Consider the following 18,048-nt stretch of genomic DNA (forward strand, 5'->3'; position numbering starts at 1 on the left):
AATTTCACCCTGAGTCTGAGTTGGGGAGACCCTCAGTTCTTTAGCTATTTGTAGCAGTTCCCTCCCCCAAGTCCTCCAAAGCCAGACTACCCCCCAGTGTATGTCAGAGTGGAGGAGGCAGAAGGGGCCCCAAAGAATTAGGCTCACTGCCCTTTCCAGAACAGGCTGTTGCACTGGTGGCTCTCCATCCCCATGCAGTTCTCTGCCCGGCTATGTCACATTGGTGGCTTTACTCTACCCCCTTGTCAATTCTGTGCCCACCCTTGAGTATATCAAAGCTGTAGCTCTCCACATCCCATGTATGTCCCCCCTAAGTTAAAGCAGTGGTCCTGTATTCCCATCTTTCCCCTCCACTGAAAGTCAAATCTGTTGCTGTAGTCCACCCCCACTGGGCCAATTTAAAGTTCTTTATCCTCTCATTCCCACTGGCTTTTGTCAAGCTCACCTCTATCCACCACTGCACCCCTAAGTCAAAGCTGTGGCTCTCTACCCCCATTCTCTTCCTCCCAAAGTCAAAGCTGTGGCTCTTCACCCCCCCATACCCAATTGTCTGCCCCCCCTAGGTCAAAGCTCAGGCTCTTCAAGCCCTCTGTTTATGCCCTCCCCTCCTCCACTGTTAAGATTTTCCTCCACCCCTTCCCAATTCTCTGCCTCCCAAGCTAAATCAAATCTGTTGTGGACCCTCCCACCCAATCTCCCCCACCCCACCTCACGCAAAGTAAAAAACAAGACAGAAGACAAGTTTTTGAGGGTTTTTTGAGACTTGTTTTTATTCGTGTTGTTAACCCAACATGTCGAACATTTCGAATCATGCCGGGCATTCCGGGTAGGACAGAAACACTCTGGTGGAGGGAGTGTAGTGGGGGGGGGGATTAGATGGAGAGAGTGGGCTTACAACAGCAGGTTCAGCTGGCTCTCCTGCACCCTTGCCCCCCGCCCCTTACTACTCCCCCCCCCACTTTGGCTAAGGCAAAGGCTAAAAGAAGACACAAGAGTTTGGTTTTTTTTTTTTTTTTTTTTGGTTATTTTTTATCTGAGGCGTGTGTTTTATTCGTCTTGTGCCCAGCTCGTTGGCCATTCAATGTCATTCGTGGTACAATCACTCGTTGTGTCATTCAATACCATCGCGAAAACGTGCGTTTACTACCATATTGGATGGAGTGTGTGACACTCCAGCTGGGACAGAACGCGCTGGTGGCGGGAGTATAACGGAGAGGATTCGATGGAGTGGGCTCACAGGTTAGCGAGCAGCCAGTCCAGCAGTTGCTTTCTAGCCATGTTCCCGACTGCTTCATCGAGTTGTCTTTCTTTGGCAAACTTCATGACCTCTTGGAGAAGATCTCCAACGCTGTACCCTTTCTCAGCAGCCTTGGCTGACACTTCAGGAAGCTGCAGAAACAACGGACACGGTTTGGTTGAAACTGGGCCGCACACCACACCCGAGAAGGGCTGGGATCACCACGTCACTGAAGTCCCCTCCTAAGGGCAGACATGGAAAGCTGGATGGATCCAGCGCTTTCTAACTTTCCAATGAGTCTGCTTCCGAGGCCTTCTGGCCCCATGCCCCCCTTTAGAATAGCTAGGAGCCGCTCCCCCCCCCCCACTTAGAATTCTCCAAGAGCCTTCAGCTGCCCCCCACTTAGAATTCAGTTGTGAGCTGCCCCCACTTAGAATTTTCCAAGAGCTGAGCTGCCCCCCCCACTTAGAATCTAAAAGTCATGAGCCGCACCCCCCTCACAGAATTTTCCAAGAACCATGAGCAGCCCCCTCCAACTTACATTCTCTAAGAGCTGTGAGCCCTCCCCCTGCCCCCTCTTTTTTGAGGGTCTCCCCTTAGGGCTGGCTTAACATTCTCTAAGAGCCTAGAGCCGACCCCCTCCCCCACTTAGGTTTCCAAGAGTCGTGAGCCACCCCCCACTTAGAATTCTCCAAGAGCCGTGAGCCGCCCCTTCAACTTACATTCTGTAAGAGCCGGGAGCTCCCTCCCTGCCCCTTCCTCTTTTCCTGGGGTCCCCCCCTTAGCATTCTCTAGAGATGTTCCCCCAACTTCGGTCTCAAGAGACTTGAGCATCCCCCCATTGAGCAGTCTAAGAGCCGTGAGCCGCACCCCCCCTTAGAATTCTCTAACAGCCATGAGCCACTCCCCCATGTGAGCCCCGCCCCTCCCTTGGGTTCCCTCATTAGGGCTGGCTTAGCATTCTCTAAGAGCCTAGCACCAACTCCCCCCCTCCCCAACTTAGTAGTTTTAAGAGTCGAGCCGCCCCTCCCCATTTAGAATTCTCCAAGAGCCATGAACCATCCTCTCCCCTTACATTCTCTAAGAGCTGGGAGCTCTCCCCTCCCACCCCCCTCTTTCTTCCTGGGATGGCCCCTCAGGGCTGGCTTAGTAAGAGCAGAGAGTCGCCTCCCCATCCTTCTCTAAGCTTAGTGAGCCCTTCCTTCCTTCCCTGGGGGGCCAGCCCCTCCAGGACTGGCTTAGCATTTTCTAAAAGCGTGAGCCCTCCCTTCTGGAGAGCCCCCCTCCTTTGTCCCTGCCCCCTCCCCCCCAAGCCTTCCTTATTTTTCATGCTCACCTTGCTCTAAGAGCCGGGAGCCTTCTCCCCCTTCCTGGGGGCCCACCCGGGCAGGGCTGGTTTAGCATTCTCTAAGAGCCTCAGAGAGCCGAGCCCCCCACTTAGAGCCGTAAGCCTCCCCGCCACTTAGGTCTGTAAGAACCATGAGACGCCCCCCACTTAGAATTCTCCAGAGCCATGAGCCACCCCCCACTTAAATAAGCTTAAGAATAAGAGCCACGAGCCCCCTACCACTTAGTCTCTAAGAGCCGGGAGCCGCTGCCTCCCCTTAGAATTCTCCAGAGCCATGAGCCACCCCCCCCACTTAAATATGCTTAAGAATTTAAGAGCCACGAGCCCCCTCCCACTTAGTCTCGAAGAGCTGGGAGAGCCCCTGCCCCCCATTAGAATTCTCTAAGAGCCGTGAGCTGCCCCCCCCCACTCGACAGTAAGAACCTTGAGAGCTCCTCCCTAACTTAGTCTCTAAGAGCCAGGATCCGCCCCCTCTCCCCCCATCTTAGAATTCTCCAAGAGCTGCTAGTGGCCTCCCCCCAGCCCTTCCCCCCCCTTACTTGGCAGTCCCCCAGGGGTCAGCCCTCCTCCCCCAACCATTCCCCCCACTTGGCAGTCCCTCAGGGGGTACCCAGCCCTCCCCCCCCAGCCATTTCCCCCCAGCCACTCACCTTCTCGAGCTGACCATCCTCATCTCCCATGAAATAGAGCATGGGGACATTGAACTGCGACGCGGCAATCCACTGGAGGACCGCTTGGAGCTGCTTCTGCAGGTTGCTAGTAGAAGATTGGTTGTTGACAATGACTTCAGGCCCGGGGTTATCGTGATAAGAATGAGACATCATAGCATCTTGAGCACACCTGGAATTGCTGGCCCGGAAGCTGGGTGAGTGGTTGAGGCCTTGTTGTTCCTCCAGCTCAGCGAGGCCCGCCCCGTTGTTGCTATATTTGGCCATGATGAGGCACAGCTTCATTACGGATTCGACCAGCTGGTCCACGAACTGTCGGTTCACTTGCTTCATCCCACTGATGAAGTCGAACTCCTGATGGTCTTGGAAGTGCTCCTCGCACCTCTCGGACCTCTTTGACGTGGAAGTGGAGACTTTGGACTTGGATTCCGCCCGTTTGCTCTCGCCCGACTCGCACTGCTCGTCTAAGCTGAACGGACTCTCGCTCAGGAGTTTCTGGATAAGCATCAGCACTATGTTGGACATGTCTAGTTTTTGGGTGTCCAGCTCTTTCGGCGTACACGATGTGGTCGAGGGACCGGCGTGTTGGCCGCTGCCTCGAGATTCCAGATGTTTCATGGAGAGCGCCTTGGTGCTCTGACCACTGCCGGATTTCTCGTAATGGGTGCCCTGGGCCATGTAGCATCCGGGCTGCTCTGGTTCTTCTAGCGCATCCTTTCCCTTGGCCTGCTGAGTCAGATGGTATTGGATTAACATGAGGGCGGAGACGATCAGGTCCTTGGCCAAGGAATCGGTGGAAGGGCTGATCTTCTCCCTCTTGTCTTCCCGGCAGGCGCCCACTTTGCCGTGCATCTTGGTCTGACCGCCACCCTGCTTCTGGTTCCACATGGTGAGGCTCTCTTTGAGGATGTGCTCGCTGACCTTTTCAGCACTGGTCAGGGACTTACACTGGTCGGGCTTCATTTTTCCTTTGTCTTTCCCGCCTCCCTTCATCATTTCGGCTTTCATGGCAGAGAACTCAAGGCTCTGATTCTTGTTCTTAGCATCATGGGTTCCGGCTTTCAAGGAGGCGTAGGCCAGACTCTGGGATTTTGTTTCTTTTTTCTCCCCAAGAAGGGCACTGACTAAGCGTTTGAGCATCGCTTCCATGATATCGGCGGCATTCTGTTTGCCGTGGTTGAACAGATTTCTCTTTACAGCTGAGACAAAGTCAGAGTCGGTCATTAGTACACCAGTGATGTTATGTAAGTTCTTCATGCAAGAATCAATTAAGTCAGACACGATCTCTTTAGTGTGCTTCAGCAGGACTCTCTTCAATACAACGCAGGCTGGGATGGGCTTGCCAGAGCTGTGGACTTTCAAGGTCTTCATGACAGATACCATCATGTCAGAGGCCACCTGGTTGGCGTAGACCATCAGGCCTTTGCTGATAGAATCAGCGAATTCTTTACTGTCTCTCTGGCACATCTGTTTGTCCCCTCCTTTTGATTTATTGGATAATTCGCTGTATAAGAAGGTCTTTCGGTCCTTATGATCAAGGTCTCCAGGGCCTCTCATTTCAGCTGAAGTCACCTCTACTGCGTCGTGGGCCATCTCGGAGGCAATCTTGCTGACTGCGCTTCGGGGGCTGTTCTTGCCTTTGTCCCCAGCGGAGGCGTAGATGGAATGGTGCAAGCATTTGCTTCCTCCTTCGAGCTTTTCCTTGATCTCCTTGCGAGCCATCTGGATCACAAGGGACGACAGTCGGTTGACGTAGAAGGAGAGGTCATCCATGGAACACTCTCCGTCGGGAGATATGACTGCTCGCTGCGTGCTGGGTGATTTCGCTGGGGGACTTGAAGGACTCTGGTTGTTGTTGGTGTTCTTGGCTGCGGCCATCTCCAGACGCAAATTGTGGGGGTTGTTTGCTACGTAGTCCATGCTCAGTTCATCAGCGTAGACGCTGTAGCAGTTGTCTTTGTTGGGGTGACTACGGTACCCACCTTCGAGGTCCCCAACTTTGTGCTTACAGCTTGAGGATGAGGGGCTCAGAGCATGCTGGAAGCCGAGAGCATATTTTTGGAGATCGTTGAGGAGCCAATTAAGGACGCTGATGGGGTCCGAGGGTGCTTGTTTGAAAAGGCACACGGATCCTTCGGTCTAAGAAAGGAAGGAAGGAGGGGGGGGAACACATCCGGTCAGTCACAAATAGGGGAGGCTCCGCTTTCCCTATCATCTCTGTGGGGTCAGGTCAGGTGGCACACCTCATATATACCTTTGCGGAGCCAAGGCGGGTTCTAACGGGCACCTTTTGGATTGAGGTAGGCTGTGGACACATGCTGCCATGTGATGGAGAGTAATGGGACGGGGTATGGCCCAAACTGGAGGTGTGATGTTATATGTTGGTGTGTTTGCCAATGAAGCAGAGGATATGTGCCAATGTGCGGTGAGCTGAACATATGACAACTTGTGTCTATGTTGATGTATAATGTGTGGCTATGGGGTGTGTACGTGGGGGTATATTAGCTGCCAGTGGATGTGAACATGAATCCCAGAATCCTAATATTTGGAGCTCGAAGAGTTCCCCACCCCCATCTTTTTAGGGGTCTGTCAAGTTAAAAATGAATAGATTAGGAACTGAGCTCAGACCTGCTGTTAGTAAAATAGCCAAGTATGATCCTGAGGCTGGGATTTCTGCCTCAGGTTCCAGTACTGGGTCCATTCTATCCCCTGGTGTGTGTGTGTGTGTGTGTGTGTGTGTGTGTGTGTGTGCGTGCGCTATTGTCATGTATATTCAAGAATTATGGAGAAAAGTTAGATCATACATGTGTACAATAGCCAACTTTTCCCCATAGTTCTTGAATACTTTTAATGCTGTTTACGAAGAAATAGCTTGTAACCTCCTCCACATGACGGGGAGTCCAGTTATCTGGTGTACACCCAATGGAGGAAGGAATCCATGGTATCAATTATTCTGTGTATTATGGGAAGGAAACCCAAGCTGGTGTAACCTGAACTACTCGGTGAGTGTGTGTGTCCCATGTGCGTACGTGCTTTTCTCTCTAAAAAATTCATAGCCTTTCCCCACCCCAGCCCGAGTCAAATTGTTTCCTTGGTCCATAGGCTACTTCCTGCCTCTCTCCAAAGGTGGCTGAGGGAGAGGTTGGAACAGGGAGGAAGCTTTCTATTGAGTTCCGGATAGAACCTGAGAAGCAAGGCCCAACAGCCGGGGCTGCTGGACCATTGTGGGCTCTCTCAGAATCTGTCCTGTGTATGAAGCGTGGGCATGTGTCGCTCAAGGGTTATCCTTAATTACTACAATGGCCGGGTTCAGTTAGAAAAGGTAACTAGGAAGACCTAGATATATAGGGGGAACTCTTGGATAGAAAGAACATATTCCCAAAGTGAGACTTTTGAGACTCCACTTCTCTCCCTCCCTACACATCCCAAGTGAACTCAGTCTGTATAAACTTTGAACTCAAGCTCTGAGGGGGCCTCTGGGCAGCACCTAAGAACTGAGGGCTGCTTTGCAATGACTGCCACTATGACATCAGCAGAGTCTGTTGTGGTTATAAGTTATGCCGCTAAATAATTTGCATATTCAAAGTTCTAGAGTGACAGTTATGTAAATTGTAGGCATTTCCCTTGAATATGATTGGTTGGCTACTGGAGTCACTCCAGGAATGGAGGGGTGGGGGTGGAAGATGGCTCCATTCAGTGTTTAGGCACTTACCTTGGACTGATCCAATTTCTCTGTGTCCTTGATGACAATTATTTCCTTCTCTTCCAAACTCTCCAGGTCCAGTTCCCCCTCTGAACTAGGTCCTCCTTCCTGTTGTGGACAATAAAGAGATGGAGTTTTTCAAAGGGGGGGCGATATTGCCAACAATGCTCTCTAATCCAAAAGCCCTCCCCCCACCCCATTCCTAGACACACACAAGGGACACAGAATATGAACAGGCTGATTGTGTTTTCCTTCCGGTCAGTGCCCATCCATGGGGTAGAAAGGCACATGACTGCGTAGGGATAGAATGATACTAAAATTGCTCTCCTTTTCCTAAAAAGCAGTGCCCCTGTGTTAAAAAAGCAGTGCCCCTGTGTTAAAAAGCAGTGCCCCTGTGTTAAAAAAGCAGTGCCCCTGTGTTAAAAAAGCAGTGCCCCTGTGTTAAAAAGCAGTGCCCCGTATTAAAACAACAGTGCCCCTGTGTTAAAAAAATCCAAACTGGAGAAGGATGAGGAAGAAAAGCCTCTCTAATGAAGAGACCAAATGACTTAGGGCTTCCATCTCCTCATTCAGAGAATATCTTCTCATTCTAGACCCTTAGTGAGCTGGTGACTTGTCAAATCTAAATTACTCACCTTGTCTTTGTCCTCTACATTGAGAGTTGATACATCGACGAAGCAAATCTAAGAGAATCAGGAAACAGGAGGACAGGGTTAATGTCTAGCCACCACAGGGGTGTTAATGTCTGGCACCAAAGGGGCGTCAGCCATGTCGAGTTGTCTTTAGAACCCAAGGGGGAGATGGGTCACACATTCTCTTCTTCCATTATTCCCTTTTCTTTTGCCTCTACTGGAAAGCTCTTATCTTCCATTTGGGGAAGAGGAAAGAGTGGGCCTGATTTTTCTTATTGTAGGAGTCTAAGGGAGGACTTGTCATTCCCTGGGTGTGTTTGTCATTGTGTGCTGGGATCTTTGTGAAGTTCTTCACTGAGTTGTGTTTCTCCAGATCATCTCTCCTCCTTGTCTTTGTCCTCACCTTGTCTTTGTCCTACCATTATACCTTTGCCAAGAGCAAGGGTCAAAAATGGCAGGATTTGGGATGATCTTTAGGAACAAACTCAGTGTAATCTGTATATGTTCCACCCTCAACTTCAACCAAATCTTCCTCAACTACCTTCTTTCAAAGACCATATGAAAACTGTTCTATGATGGGGTTATATATTTATAAACTGTTTGGAACTACATAGAAATGCAAGCTAGTTATTAATATTAGGTTTCTTTAGTTATTAATGGAGACTTTCTTTAGTTAATATGAGGAGGTTTCTTTATTAATAGGAGGTTTTTTTAGGTATTAATAGGAGGAGGTTTCTTTAATTAATATGAGGGGTTTCTTAGGATGCCCTATGGAAAAATGAAAGTTCATCAGAGAAGCTGGCTTTCATTGGGGAAGGCCTATCATTATGTTACTGTGTCTCATGTTGGCTTGTTGTTGACCAAATTGTGTGAATGATTGTTGGGGTAAATGTAATCTTAACTTTGGAAAGGCAAGGTAAGAGTGAAAAGGATCTGTATTTCTGAGTATAAAATCCTTAAAAGGAAACTTTTTTGTAAACTTAGCCTTGTCTAAGGAATTAAATGAGAGAACTAAAGGCAGGGAGAAGCTGCCATATCTTTCCCTAAGGTTCCACAGCCCTTTAGTGCTAGAGCTGGGGCTGGGATTCAAAGCCAGATCCTCTGGACTCTTAACTCCATGGCTCCCTTTGTGACATCATGGCCCTGTGAGAGTTACAGTTGAGCCGAGCCAGTTGACAGTTGCCTAGGTGAGGGGGGATACTGTTACATCATGGCTTGTGTGAGGTCATGGAATTTGGTTGCCAGGCAACTGCTCTGTTTCCCCTCTCCTCCCCCTCCCCCTCCCATTTTTATTAAATTTTTAAAATTTCCCTAAAATTTCTTCAATTTCTTTTCCCTTCTACCCTTCCTTTTCCTTCTCCCCATGTTATATGACAAATTTTCCTGGTTTGGAAGTGGTTTCAAAGCTGAGACTAATGTTTGTGGGTGACTTTGCCAGAATGAGCCAGTATGTTTTGGGGGTTACAAGCCTGAGGCTCCCAAACTGTCACTGAGCATGCTAGGATTATGTGTGTCCCCCATTTTGGGGGAGCTTAGATCTTCTCACCACTTTTCGATCCTGATCTTGTTGTCCTGTTGGGCTGTAGAGATCAACCTTGCAGACCCCTCTGCGGCTATGTAACCAGTCAATATCATCAGACATCTGAAATGAAACAAATGGAAAAGTAGGGGAGAGAATGTTCTGAAATTATTTGGGGGTGGGGGGTGGGGGTTAACCATTGAATCAGGTACTTAACCAGTACTTGAAATTTAGAATTAAGCAGGTTAAACAGACTTTTTACTTTTTTTTATTATTATTAACAAAAACCTCAACCTTTTCCTATCTCTTACTATTTTAAGAAGCAAGTAGGGGGTGGGGGATTCTGATTACCAGTTTGGGAATATCTTAGTACCCCCCACTCCCAAATACTTGGGGGGTTGAGGGGAACCCTCTGATATACGATGTTGAAATTATTAACAAAACTATATTAGTGTCTCAGATAACTTGGGAAAACAGACCACCCCCAAAACACAAGGGATTTGACTATACTTTCGAAAAAGGGGAAAAAATCCCTCCTCTCATCCCTAGGGAGAGCTTCAGTAACTTGAGATTGAAAAGTAGTTATTATAGATTCACTTTATAGGAACTGATCTAGAAATATCCCCACAAAAACCCAAAAATTAAAAAAAAAAGAAATCAGGTAAAAAAAAGATAAAAAATAGAATAATAAAAGAAAACTATTACCTTGATAGTCTGTATTGAAGCTTGGTAACCCAGAAAGGAAGCTGGGCCCCTTAGATGGTAGTGGGCAGTGCCGAGTTCTTGGGCACCTTACAGCTAGATGTCCCTCCCGTCCGGCGGTCTGAGTGCAACTGACCTAGCCAGGGCTCCCCTCACCACTCTTGTTACCAGGGGCTGGTCATCACCCTCTGTTGCATCACAGACACCCTGAGGTGTCATCAGCCTCAGTCACCAATGGGCTTGTGCTGAGCTCAAAACTGGGCGGGGCCAGCACATAGCTCAGGCTCATCTTTTTATATGAAAATAGCTCTTCATCAAATCAAGGGAATCTGGGGGCCCATTTTTCTGGTCAGCCCTAATATTTTGTACTATTTTTTTCTTTTGTTTTCTTTACTTCCCCCTTCTACTATTCAGCTTTCCACCACCCTTTGGGTGAGGGGAAAAGTGTAAGTGTAGTCAGATCAACTCCAGTTCCCAACACTTTTGGGAGAGGAGATGGTATCAAATTTCAGGACCGTGGGCCATTACTACCAACTTGAAAGAGTCATTGATATACTTTTGCAGCCATTTAACCATTAACTTTAGTGGCTAAAAACACCAGCAGCAGATTCTACCAAATTTCAGAGCTGGAGGCTATATCCCAACTCGAAAAGGAGTTTGATGCCTTTTCAGCCATTAACCATTAACTTTGGTGGCTAAGAACACCAGCAGCTCTATCCCCCCCCAAAAGTTACTTTGTATAGGAATTTTCTCTGAGCTACCAGATCCTAAATTTAGGTCCAGGCCACACTTCAATAGTTACCAAATTTATGAGATTAGTTGTTTTTTGGGGGAGAGGGAGGTAAAGAGACACAAACTATCCTCAAAGACCTCAAATCTATATTCAAAGGGCTCCCTTCCCATACCTAAAAATTCAATTCCCTTTCCCTTCCTGGGCTGAACCATAACAGAATCCCCCCCCCCCCACACTTCTGAATTTTCTTTCCCTTCTTGGACTGAGCCAATAAAATCCCCCCCACACTTCTGAATTCCCTTTCCCTCCCTGGGATGAGCCAATAAAAGCCCCCCCCCCTTCTGAATTTCCTTTCCCTCCTTGGACTGAGCCAATAAAAGAATTCCCCCCCTCCACATTTGAATTCCCTTTCCCTCCCTGGGCTGAGCCAATAAAAGAATCCCCCCCCAACTTCTGAATTCCCTTTCCCTCCCTGGGCTGAGCCAATAAAAGAATTCCCCCCCAACTTTTGAATTCTCTTCCCTCCCTGGACTGAGCCAATAAAAGAATCCCCCCCCCCCCAACTTCAGAATTCCCTTCCCTCCCTGGGCTGAGCCAGTTTAAAGAATTCCAACACCCCCCCCCCCACTTCAGAATTCTCTTCGCTCCTTGGGCTGAAACAGTTAAAAGAATCCCCTTCCCTCCCTGGTCTGAGACAGTTAAAATAATTCTCCCCCCCCTTCAGAATTCCCCTCCCTCCCTGGTCTGAGACAGTTAAAATAATTCTCCCCCCCACACTTCAGAATTCCCCTCCCCCTGGGCTGAGACAGTTAAAAGAATTCCCTTCCCTCCCTGGTCTGAGACAGTTAAAATAATTCTCCCCCCCACTTCAGAATTCCCTTCTCTCCCTGGGCTGAGCCAGTTAAAAGAATTCTACCCCCCCCCCCACTTCAGAATCCCCTTCCCTCCCTGGACTGAGACAGTTAAAAGAATTCCACCCCCCCACTTCAGAATTCCCTTCCCTCCCTGGACTGAGACAGTTAAAAGAATTCCACCCCCCCCACTTCAGAATTCCCTTCCCTCCCTGGACTGAGACAGTTAAAAGAATTCCACCCCCCCCTTCAGAATTCCCTTCCCTCCCTGGGCTGAGCCAGTTAAAAGAATTCTACCCCCCCACTTCAGAATTCCCTTCCCTCCCTGGGCTGAGACAGTTAAAAGAATTCCACCCCCCCACTTCAGAATTCCCTTCCCTCCCTGGACTGAGCCAGTTAAAAGAATTCTACCCCCCCACTTCAGAATTCCCTTCCCTCCCTGGGCTGAGCCAGTAAAAGAGTTCCACCACCCCTACCCCCCCCCCCCCACTTCAGAATTCCCTTCCCTGCCTGGGCTATAAAACTAATAAATCAAAGTGGGAGGGGGAACTTTGGATCCAATTTTTGTGGGAATTGGAGAAATCCTTTGTAGAAATGAAGATTCTGGGACTATGAGTTTGGGAATTGGGGGAATAATTCAGTTCTAACCCTAACTTCCCCCCTCTGCAGGGGGGGGGAACTTGAGGGGGAAAACTCCCCAACCCAGCTCAACTGAACTTTTTCTACCTTTGCAGTAGCAGGGTGGTACGGTGCTTGAGACTGGAGAATGTATGAATGGTGATTTGGCGCTGAGATGACCTTGCCAGACTGAGGAGATGTTGCTTCCTTCTTTAGCTCTCCATACTCCCCGAATGCCTCGGCACTCAGCTGGAGCTGCAATTTAAGCGACCAGCATCATCTGTTTCCATGGGGACTGGTGACCCCACAAAGCCAGGGAGTTGGCCCTAATATTCTGGCTGCCCTGAGTGGCTGGCTTTCAGGTGAGTCATGATGAGGTCACAGAGCTCAGGCAGTACAGAGATAAGACATTAATTACTATTTGGTGTAATTGAAAGAATTTATTATTTATCGCCATGATTGTCGTTCAAAATCACAGCAAGGTCGGGTCCATTAGGAAGGACAGGCCTGGCAGAACTTTCCAGGCCGGTGAAATTCAAAGGAGTCCGTGAAATCTCTTGGAGGCATTTAGATCCCCTTCTAGGCCCTGTAGCAAGTTGCCCGAGGCACATTTTGTCCTACATTGATATATTTCCGTTTTCATTTCCTGAGAAATCATTCCAGATTGATTATTCTTCCCTCTCCCTTCCTCTTTCCCATATGGCTCCCGCTACTCCCAAGGCAATGGTTCTTAAGAGTAAAGTCAATAGCAAATCAACTCAATGATTCCCAGCTTCCTGTCATTCAAAACAAAAAACTGAAACATTTTCTCATTCAGAGTAGGAAGTGCTTCCCTGATGCCCACCTGTTTCCATTTTCTCCCTTCCCCCTGTACAACATCTGGCTCTCTCTTTGTGGAAGACTTCCCATTGCTCCACACGGGCTGCTGTTCTTGGACCAAATTATTCTCTGGAGAAGGGCTTTTCACACCCTTTTTGTGTTCTGGCCCCGTTGGGCCAGATGATGGTGAAACCTCTGGCCCCTTTCTCAGAATCATGCTTTGAAATCATATCACATGATGTACTTTGGATTACACCGAAGGATCGTTATCGTCCACGTGTTAAAGCAAATCCCAGGCTCCAAGTTAAGAAGCCATGATGTAGATCCTGTTCTCTGTTTCCCACTTATCACAGGGGCATAGGCTGATAAAGGGTCAGGTCTGAATCGATCCCTCACTAGACTGCTTTTACTAAGGGAGTACAGCAAACCATTGTGTGCCAGGGGATCTAGCCAAAAGGGACAAAAGCCCTGCTCTCAAGAGACAGTTGTTCTCTAGGACAAAACAGCTGTATGCCATATATGAGTGCTCCCTATTCCCAGTGTAAGAGTTCAGGACACCCTGCCCCAAGCTTCCAGATCAAAGGTTAGGGGCCTTCAGTAATCAGGGAGAAGTCCAGCAAGCTGAAAGTCTATAAAGGAAACTCCAAGGGCGCCGAGCCATTTGTCCTGTGATGGGGCTGCTGGTGTTTTTAGAGCTTAAAAAAGGAAGGCAGCCCCCCCCCCCCACACACACACCGTTCTGCCCCAAGCCTCATCACTTGGTGGTTGAACACGCTCATCCTTGTGTTCAAAGCCCTCTCTCCTATGAATCAGACTGTCTATTTTTATTTATAGTTGTGTTCATGCTCTTCCTAAGTGCCCCAGGTTAAAATCTTCGAGGATGCATGCTTCCAGGATTGCCTAAGAGATGGATTTAGGGCTAGAGATCCAACAAAGTTCTTTTGGGGGGGGAGAAAACAGACCCAAACAGAAGAAAGGATTTTCCTAAGATGAAACAGGTTGTAAGGGACAGAAGTGGGACTTAAATGCTCCCCCATTTGACTCCTAGACCCTAGCTCTCTTCACACTGTGTTGTGACCCCTACAATACTGGGCTTCCAAGGTCACTGTCATCCTGTGGACAAGCAACAACTCCGGGATGCTGCTGTTCAGGAGGAGACAGGGCTCCGCCTTTCCATGTAGGGTGATGGACATAATAGCCTGGCTATTACACGGGGGTGATATCTAGAATCTAGACTATCAAAGTCCTGTAAAGCCTGGAAAAAGGGCTATATTAGTGCCAAGGACAAGCAGAAGCTGCTTTTTGTCTCAGTATAGCTTTAAGTGCCTAAAACCTGGCCTGCCACCAGACCGACACCTTCAAATGCTTGTTGAATTTAACTGTTTTGACTTGAACTGTCAGGACTCCAGCAGATAGATGGATAACTAGCAGGGGAAGCTGGGATTAGGGGATCTCAGAGGTGCCTGTTCCCTTTCCCTGGAAGATTCTAGACTTCTGTGAGCTCACAGGTCCACTCACTCTGTGGCTACTGGTAACTAGCAAGAGAAATTAAGCTGAATTCAATGCTTATTTCCTATAGGGAAGCTCCTGCTCTCTTCCCAGAGTTGCCCAACCTCACTGCCTTGGTGCTCTGTTCCCAAGTGATCAGTTTTGCCTCAAGAAGGGGCTGAATCCCTGAGCCTGTGAGCTCCCTCTGATCAAGAACCAACACTGGGGGGCACTGAATCCCACAGGTCTGTTTCTGTCCCTCCATCCAAATTTTCTGAAAACATAGGGTCTCCTAGAGCAGCTGCCCGGAACCTCAGCAAAGCCGGAAGTTAGATGGCTGCCTCAAGTTAGTTAGGCAGTCAGGCCACAGAATGCTGGTCATATCCCTGGCTTGTTCCAGTACTGGGCTCACGTGCCTGGCACCCAGTTACATCTGAGTGGTAAGGGTCCCTAGTCCACTCTGGACCTGCTTGAGAATCTCTTCTCTACCTCCCCTATATGTGGTCAGACAACCTCTGCTCAAAGAACACAGATAGCTCCTGATTAGAAACTGTCTCTAAAGGGGCCACTTAAAAAAGCTCTCACCCAAAGTTCTTGATTCCTTCAAGTGGCTCAGCATCAGAAAAAGCCAGGGCCTTGGCCCTGGAAATGCCAGGAGAGAAGGTGCCTTACCACCTGCTTGGCAGCTGCCCCCTCACCCTCTGCTCCCTGCCCATTCTTCTCTGCCTTGTGAAGCGAAGACATTCCAGACAGCCTAGAGAGAGACATTGTTTCCCTCTGAAAAGGGGGCACCTTGAGAATAGGGATCATCTTCCTTGCTGTTTGTATCTCCAGGGCTCGGCACTGTGCTGGCTACCCAGACATGTGGACAAATAAGGAGAGGGCTGCAATGAGGCTGACAGAGACTATGCTCGGGAAGGCGCGCCCAGCCCTTTATACAGAAGGTTTCATTGGACCGTTGGAACAATGCCATGAGGAGGTACTATAGAAACTATTCTGGCAGTTTAGAAGCTGGAGAAACTAAGCCTGGGTGGTGAAAGGGGGAAGGGGGAACTTAGAGCAGCAGAAGTGGGCAGCCAAGCTGCAAAAGTAATCTTTAAAGTAAAAGTGGGCCTTAAAGCAGCAGAAGTGGGCATCCAAGCAGCAGAAGTGAGCCTTAAAACAGAGGAAGTAGCAGCCAAGCTGCAAAAGTAACCTTTAAAGCAAAAGTGGGCATCCAAGCAGCAGAAGTGGGCATCCAAGCAGCAGAAGTGAGCCTTAAAACAGAGGAAGTAGCAGCCAAGCTGCAAAAGTAACCTTTAAAGCAAAAGTGGGCCTTAAAGCAGCAGAAGTGGGCATCCAAGCAGCAGAAGTGAGCCTTAAAACAGAGGAAGGGGGCAGCTAAGCAGCGGAAGTGGGTAGGCAAGGTACAGGAGTGAGCCTTAAAACAGAGGAAGTGGGTAGTTAAGCAGCAGAAGTGGGTAGCCAAGCTGCAAGAGTGGGCCTTAAAGCAGCGGAAGTGGGCCTTAAAGTAGTGGAAGTGAGCAGCCAAGCAGCAGAAGCGGGTACCCAAGCTGCAGGAGTGAGCCTTAAAGCAGTGAAAATGGGCAGACAAGCAGCAGGAGTGAGCCTTAAAGCAGTGGAAGTGGGCATCCAAGCTGCAGGAGTGAGCCTTAAAGCAGCGGAAGTGGGCAGCCAAGCTGCAGGAGTGAGCCTTAAAACAGAGAAAGTGGACAGCCAAGCAATGGAAGTGGGTAGCCAAGCTGCAGGAGTGGGCCTTAAAGCAGCGGAAGTGGGCCTTAAAGTAGCGGAAGTGAGCAGCCAAGCAGCAGAAGCGGGTACCCAAGCTGCAGGAGTGAGTCTTAAAGCAGCGGAAGTGGGCCTTAAAGCATTGGAAATGGGCCTTAAAGTAGCGGAAGTGGGTAGCCAAGCAGCAGAAGCGGGTACCCAAGCTGCAGGAGTGAGCCTTAAAGCAGCGGAAGTGGGCCTTAAAGCATTGGAAATGGGCCTTAAAGTAGCGGAAGTGGGTAGCCAAGCAGCAGAAGTGAGGCTTAAAGCAAAGGAAGTGGGTAGTTAAGCAACAGAAATGGGTCTTAAACAGTGGGAATGGGCAGCCAAGCAGCAGAAGTGAACCATAAAGCAGTGGAAGTGGGCATCCAAGCAGCAGGAGTGAGCCTTAAAGCAGCGGAAGTGGGCCTTAAAGCATTGGAAATGGGCCTTAAAGTAGCGGAAGTGGGTAGCCAAGCAGCAGAAGCGGGTACCCAAGCTGCAGGAGTGAGCCTTAAAGCAGCGGAAGTGGGCCTTAAAGCATTGGAAATGGGCCTTAAAGTAGCGGAAGTGGGCATCCAAGCAACAGAAGTGAGCCTGAAAACAGAGGAAGTGGGCAGCCAAGCAGCAGAAGCGGGTACCCAAGCTGCAGGAGTGAGTCTTAAAGCAGCGGAAGTGGGCCTTAAAGCATTGGAAATGGGCCTTAAAGTAGCGGAAGTGGGTAGCCAAGCAGCAGAAGCGGGTACCCAAGCTGCAGGAGTGAGCCTTAAAGCAGCGGAAGTGGGCCTTAAAGCATTGGAAATGGGCCTTAAAGTAGCGGAAGTGGGCATCCAAGCAGCAGAAGTGAGCCTGAAAACAGAGGAAGTGGGCAGCCAAGCAGCAGAAGCGGGTACCCAAGCTGCAGGAGTGAGCCTTAAAGCAGTGGAAATGGGCAGACAAGCAGCAGGAGTGGGCCTTAAAGCAGCGGAAATGGGCCTTAAAGTAGCGGAAGTGAGCAGCCAAGCAGCAGAAGCGGGTACCCAAGCTGCAGGAGTGAGCCTTAAAGCAGCGGAAGTGGGCCTTAAAGCATTGGAAATGGGCCTTAAAGTAGCGGAAGTGGGTAGCCAAGCAGCAGAAGTGAGGCTTAAAGCAAAGGAAGTGGGTAGTTAAGCAACAGAAGTGGGTCTTAAACAGTGGGAATGGGCAGCCAAGCAGCAGAAGTGAGCCATAAAGCAGTGGAAGTGGGCATCCAAGCAGCAGGAGTGAGCCTTAAAGCAGTGGAAGTGGGCAGCCAAGCTGCAGGAGAGAGCTTTCAAGCAATGAAAGTGGGTAGCTAAGCAGCGGAAGTGATCCTTAAAGCAGCGGAAGTGAGTCTTAAAACACAGGAAGTGGGCCTTACAGCAGTTCAAGTGGGCAGCCAAGCTGCAGGAGTGAGCTTTAAAGCAATGAAAGTGGGTAGCTAAGCAGCGGAAGTGATCCTTAAAGCAGCGGAAGTGAGTCTTAAAACACAGGAAGTGGGCCTTACAGCAGTTCAAGTGGGCAGCCAAGCTGCAGGAGTGAGCCTTAAAGCAGCGGAAGTGAGTCTTAAAGCAGCGGAAGTGGGCCTTAAAGTAGTGGAAGTGATCCTTAAAGCAGCGGAAGTGGGCCTTAAAACAGCAGAAGTGGGCATCCAAGCAGCAGAAGTGAGCCTTAAAACAAAGGAAGTGGGTAGTTAAGCAACAGAAATGGGTCTTAAACAGTGGGAATGGGCAGCCAAGCAGCAGAAGTGAGCCTTAAAGCAGTGGAAGTGGGCATCCAAGCAGCAGGAGTGAGCCTTAAAGCAGTGGAAGTGGGCAGCCAAGCTGCAGGAGTGAGCTTTAAAGCAATGAAAGTGGGTAGCTAAGCAGCGGAAGTGATCCTTAAAGCAGCGGAAGTGAGTCTTAAAACACAGGAAGTGGGCCTTACAGCAGTTCAAGTGGGCAGCCAAGCTGCAGGAATGAGCTTTAAAGCAATGAAAGTGGGTAGT

The 18,048-nt window shown here is 49.3% G+C and overlaps 1 protein-coding gene across 3 annotated transcripts; it reads right to left on the reverse strand.

The window, feature by feature from the left end:
* Nucleotides 1-742: 742 nt before the first annotated feature.
* On the reverse strand, nt 743-12,256 carry AKAP4 (A-kinase anchoring protein 4). Of its 3 annotated transcripts, none has more exons than XM_051968391.1 (7): nt 12,120-12,256; nt 9,813-10,016; nt 9,138-9,230; nt 7,592-7,639; nt 6,966-7,064; nt 3,236-5,392; nt 743-1,389 (listed from the first exon to the last, which is right to left on the reverse strand). In XM_051968391.1, the coding sequence occupies exons 3-7, from the start codon at nt 9,228-9,230 to the stop codon at nt 1,234-1,236; spliced, it is 2,553 nt and encodes an 850-aa protein (XP_051824351.1). In that variant the 5' UTR covers nt 9,813-10,016; nt 12,120-12,256; the 3' UTR covers nt 743-1,233. The 3 variants fall into 3 exon arrangements, with proteins under 3 accessions (XP_051824351.1, XP_051824348.1, XP_051824350.1); XM_051968388.1 differs by having other exon boundaries at nt 9,135-9,230; XM_051968390.1 differs by lacking the exon at nt 9,813-10,016 and having other exon boundaries at nt 9,135-9,230.
* Between the last annotated feature and the right edge of the window lie 5,792 nt (nt 12,257-18,048).

Source organism: Antechinus flavipes, chromosome X (genome assembly GCF_016432865.1).
Source record: "Antechinus flavipes isolate AdamAnt ecotype Samford, QLD, Australia chromosome X, AdamAnt_v2, whole genome shotgun sequence".
Taxonomy (NCBI): Eukaryota; Metazoa; Chordata; class Mammalia; order Dasyuromorphia; family Dasyuridae; genus Antechinus; species Antechinus flavipes.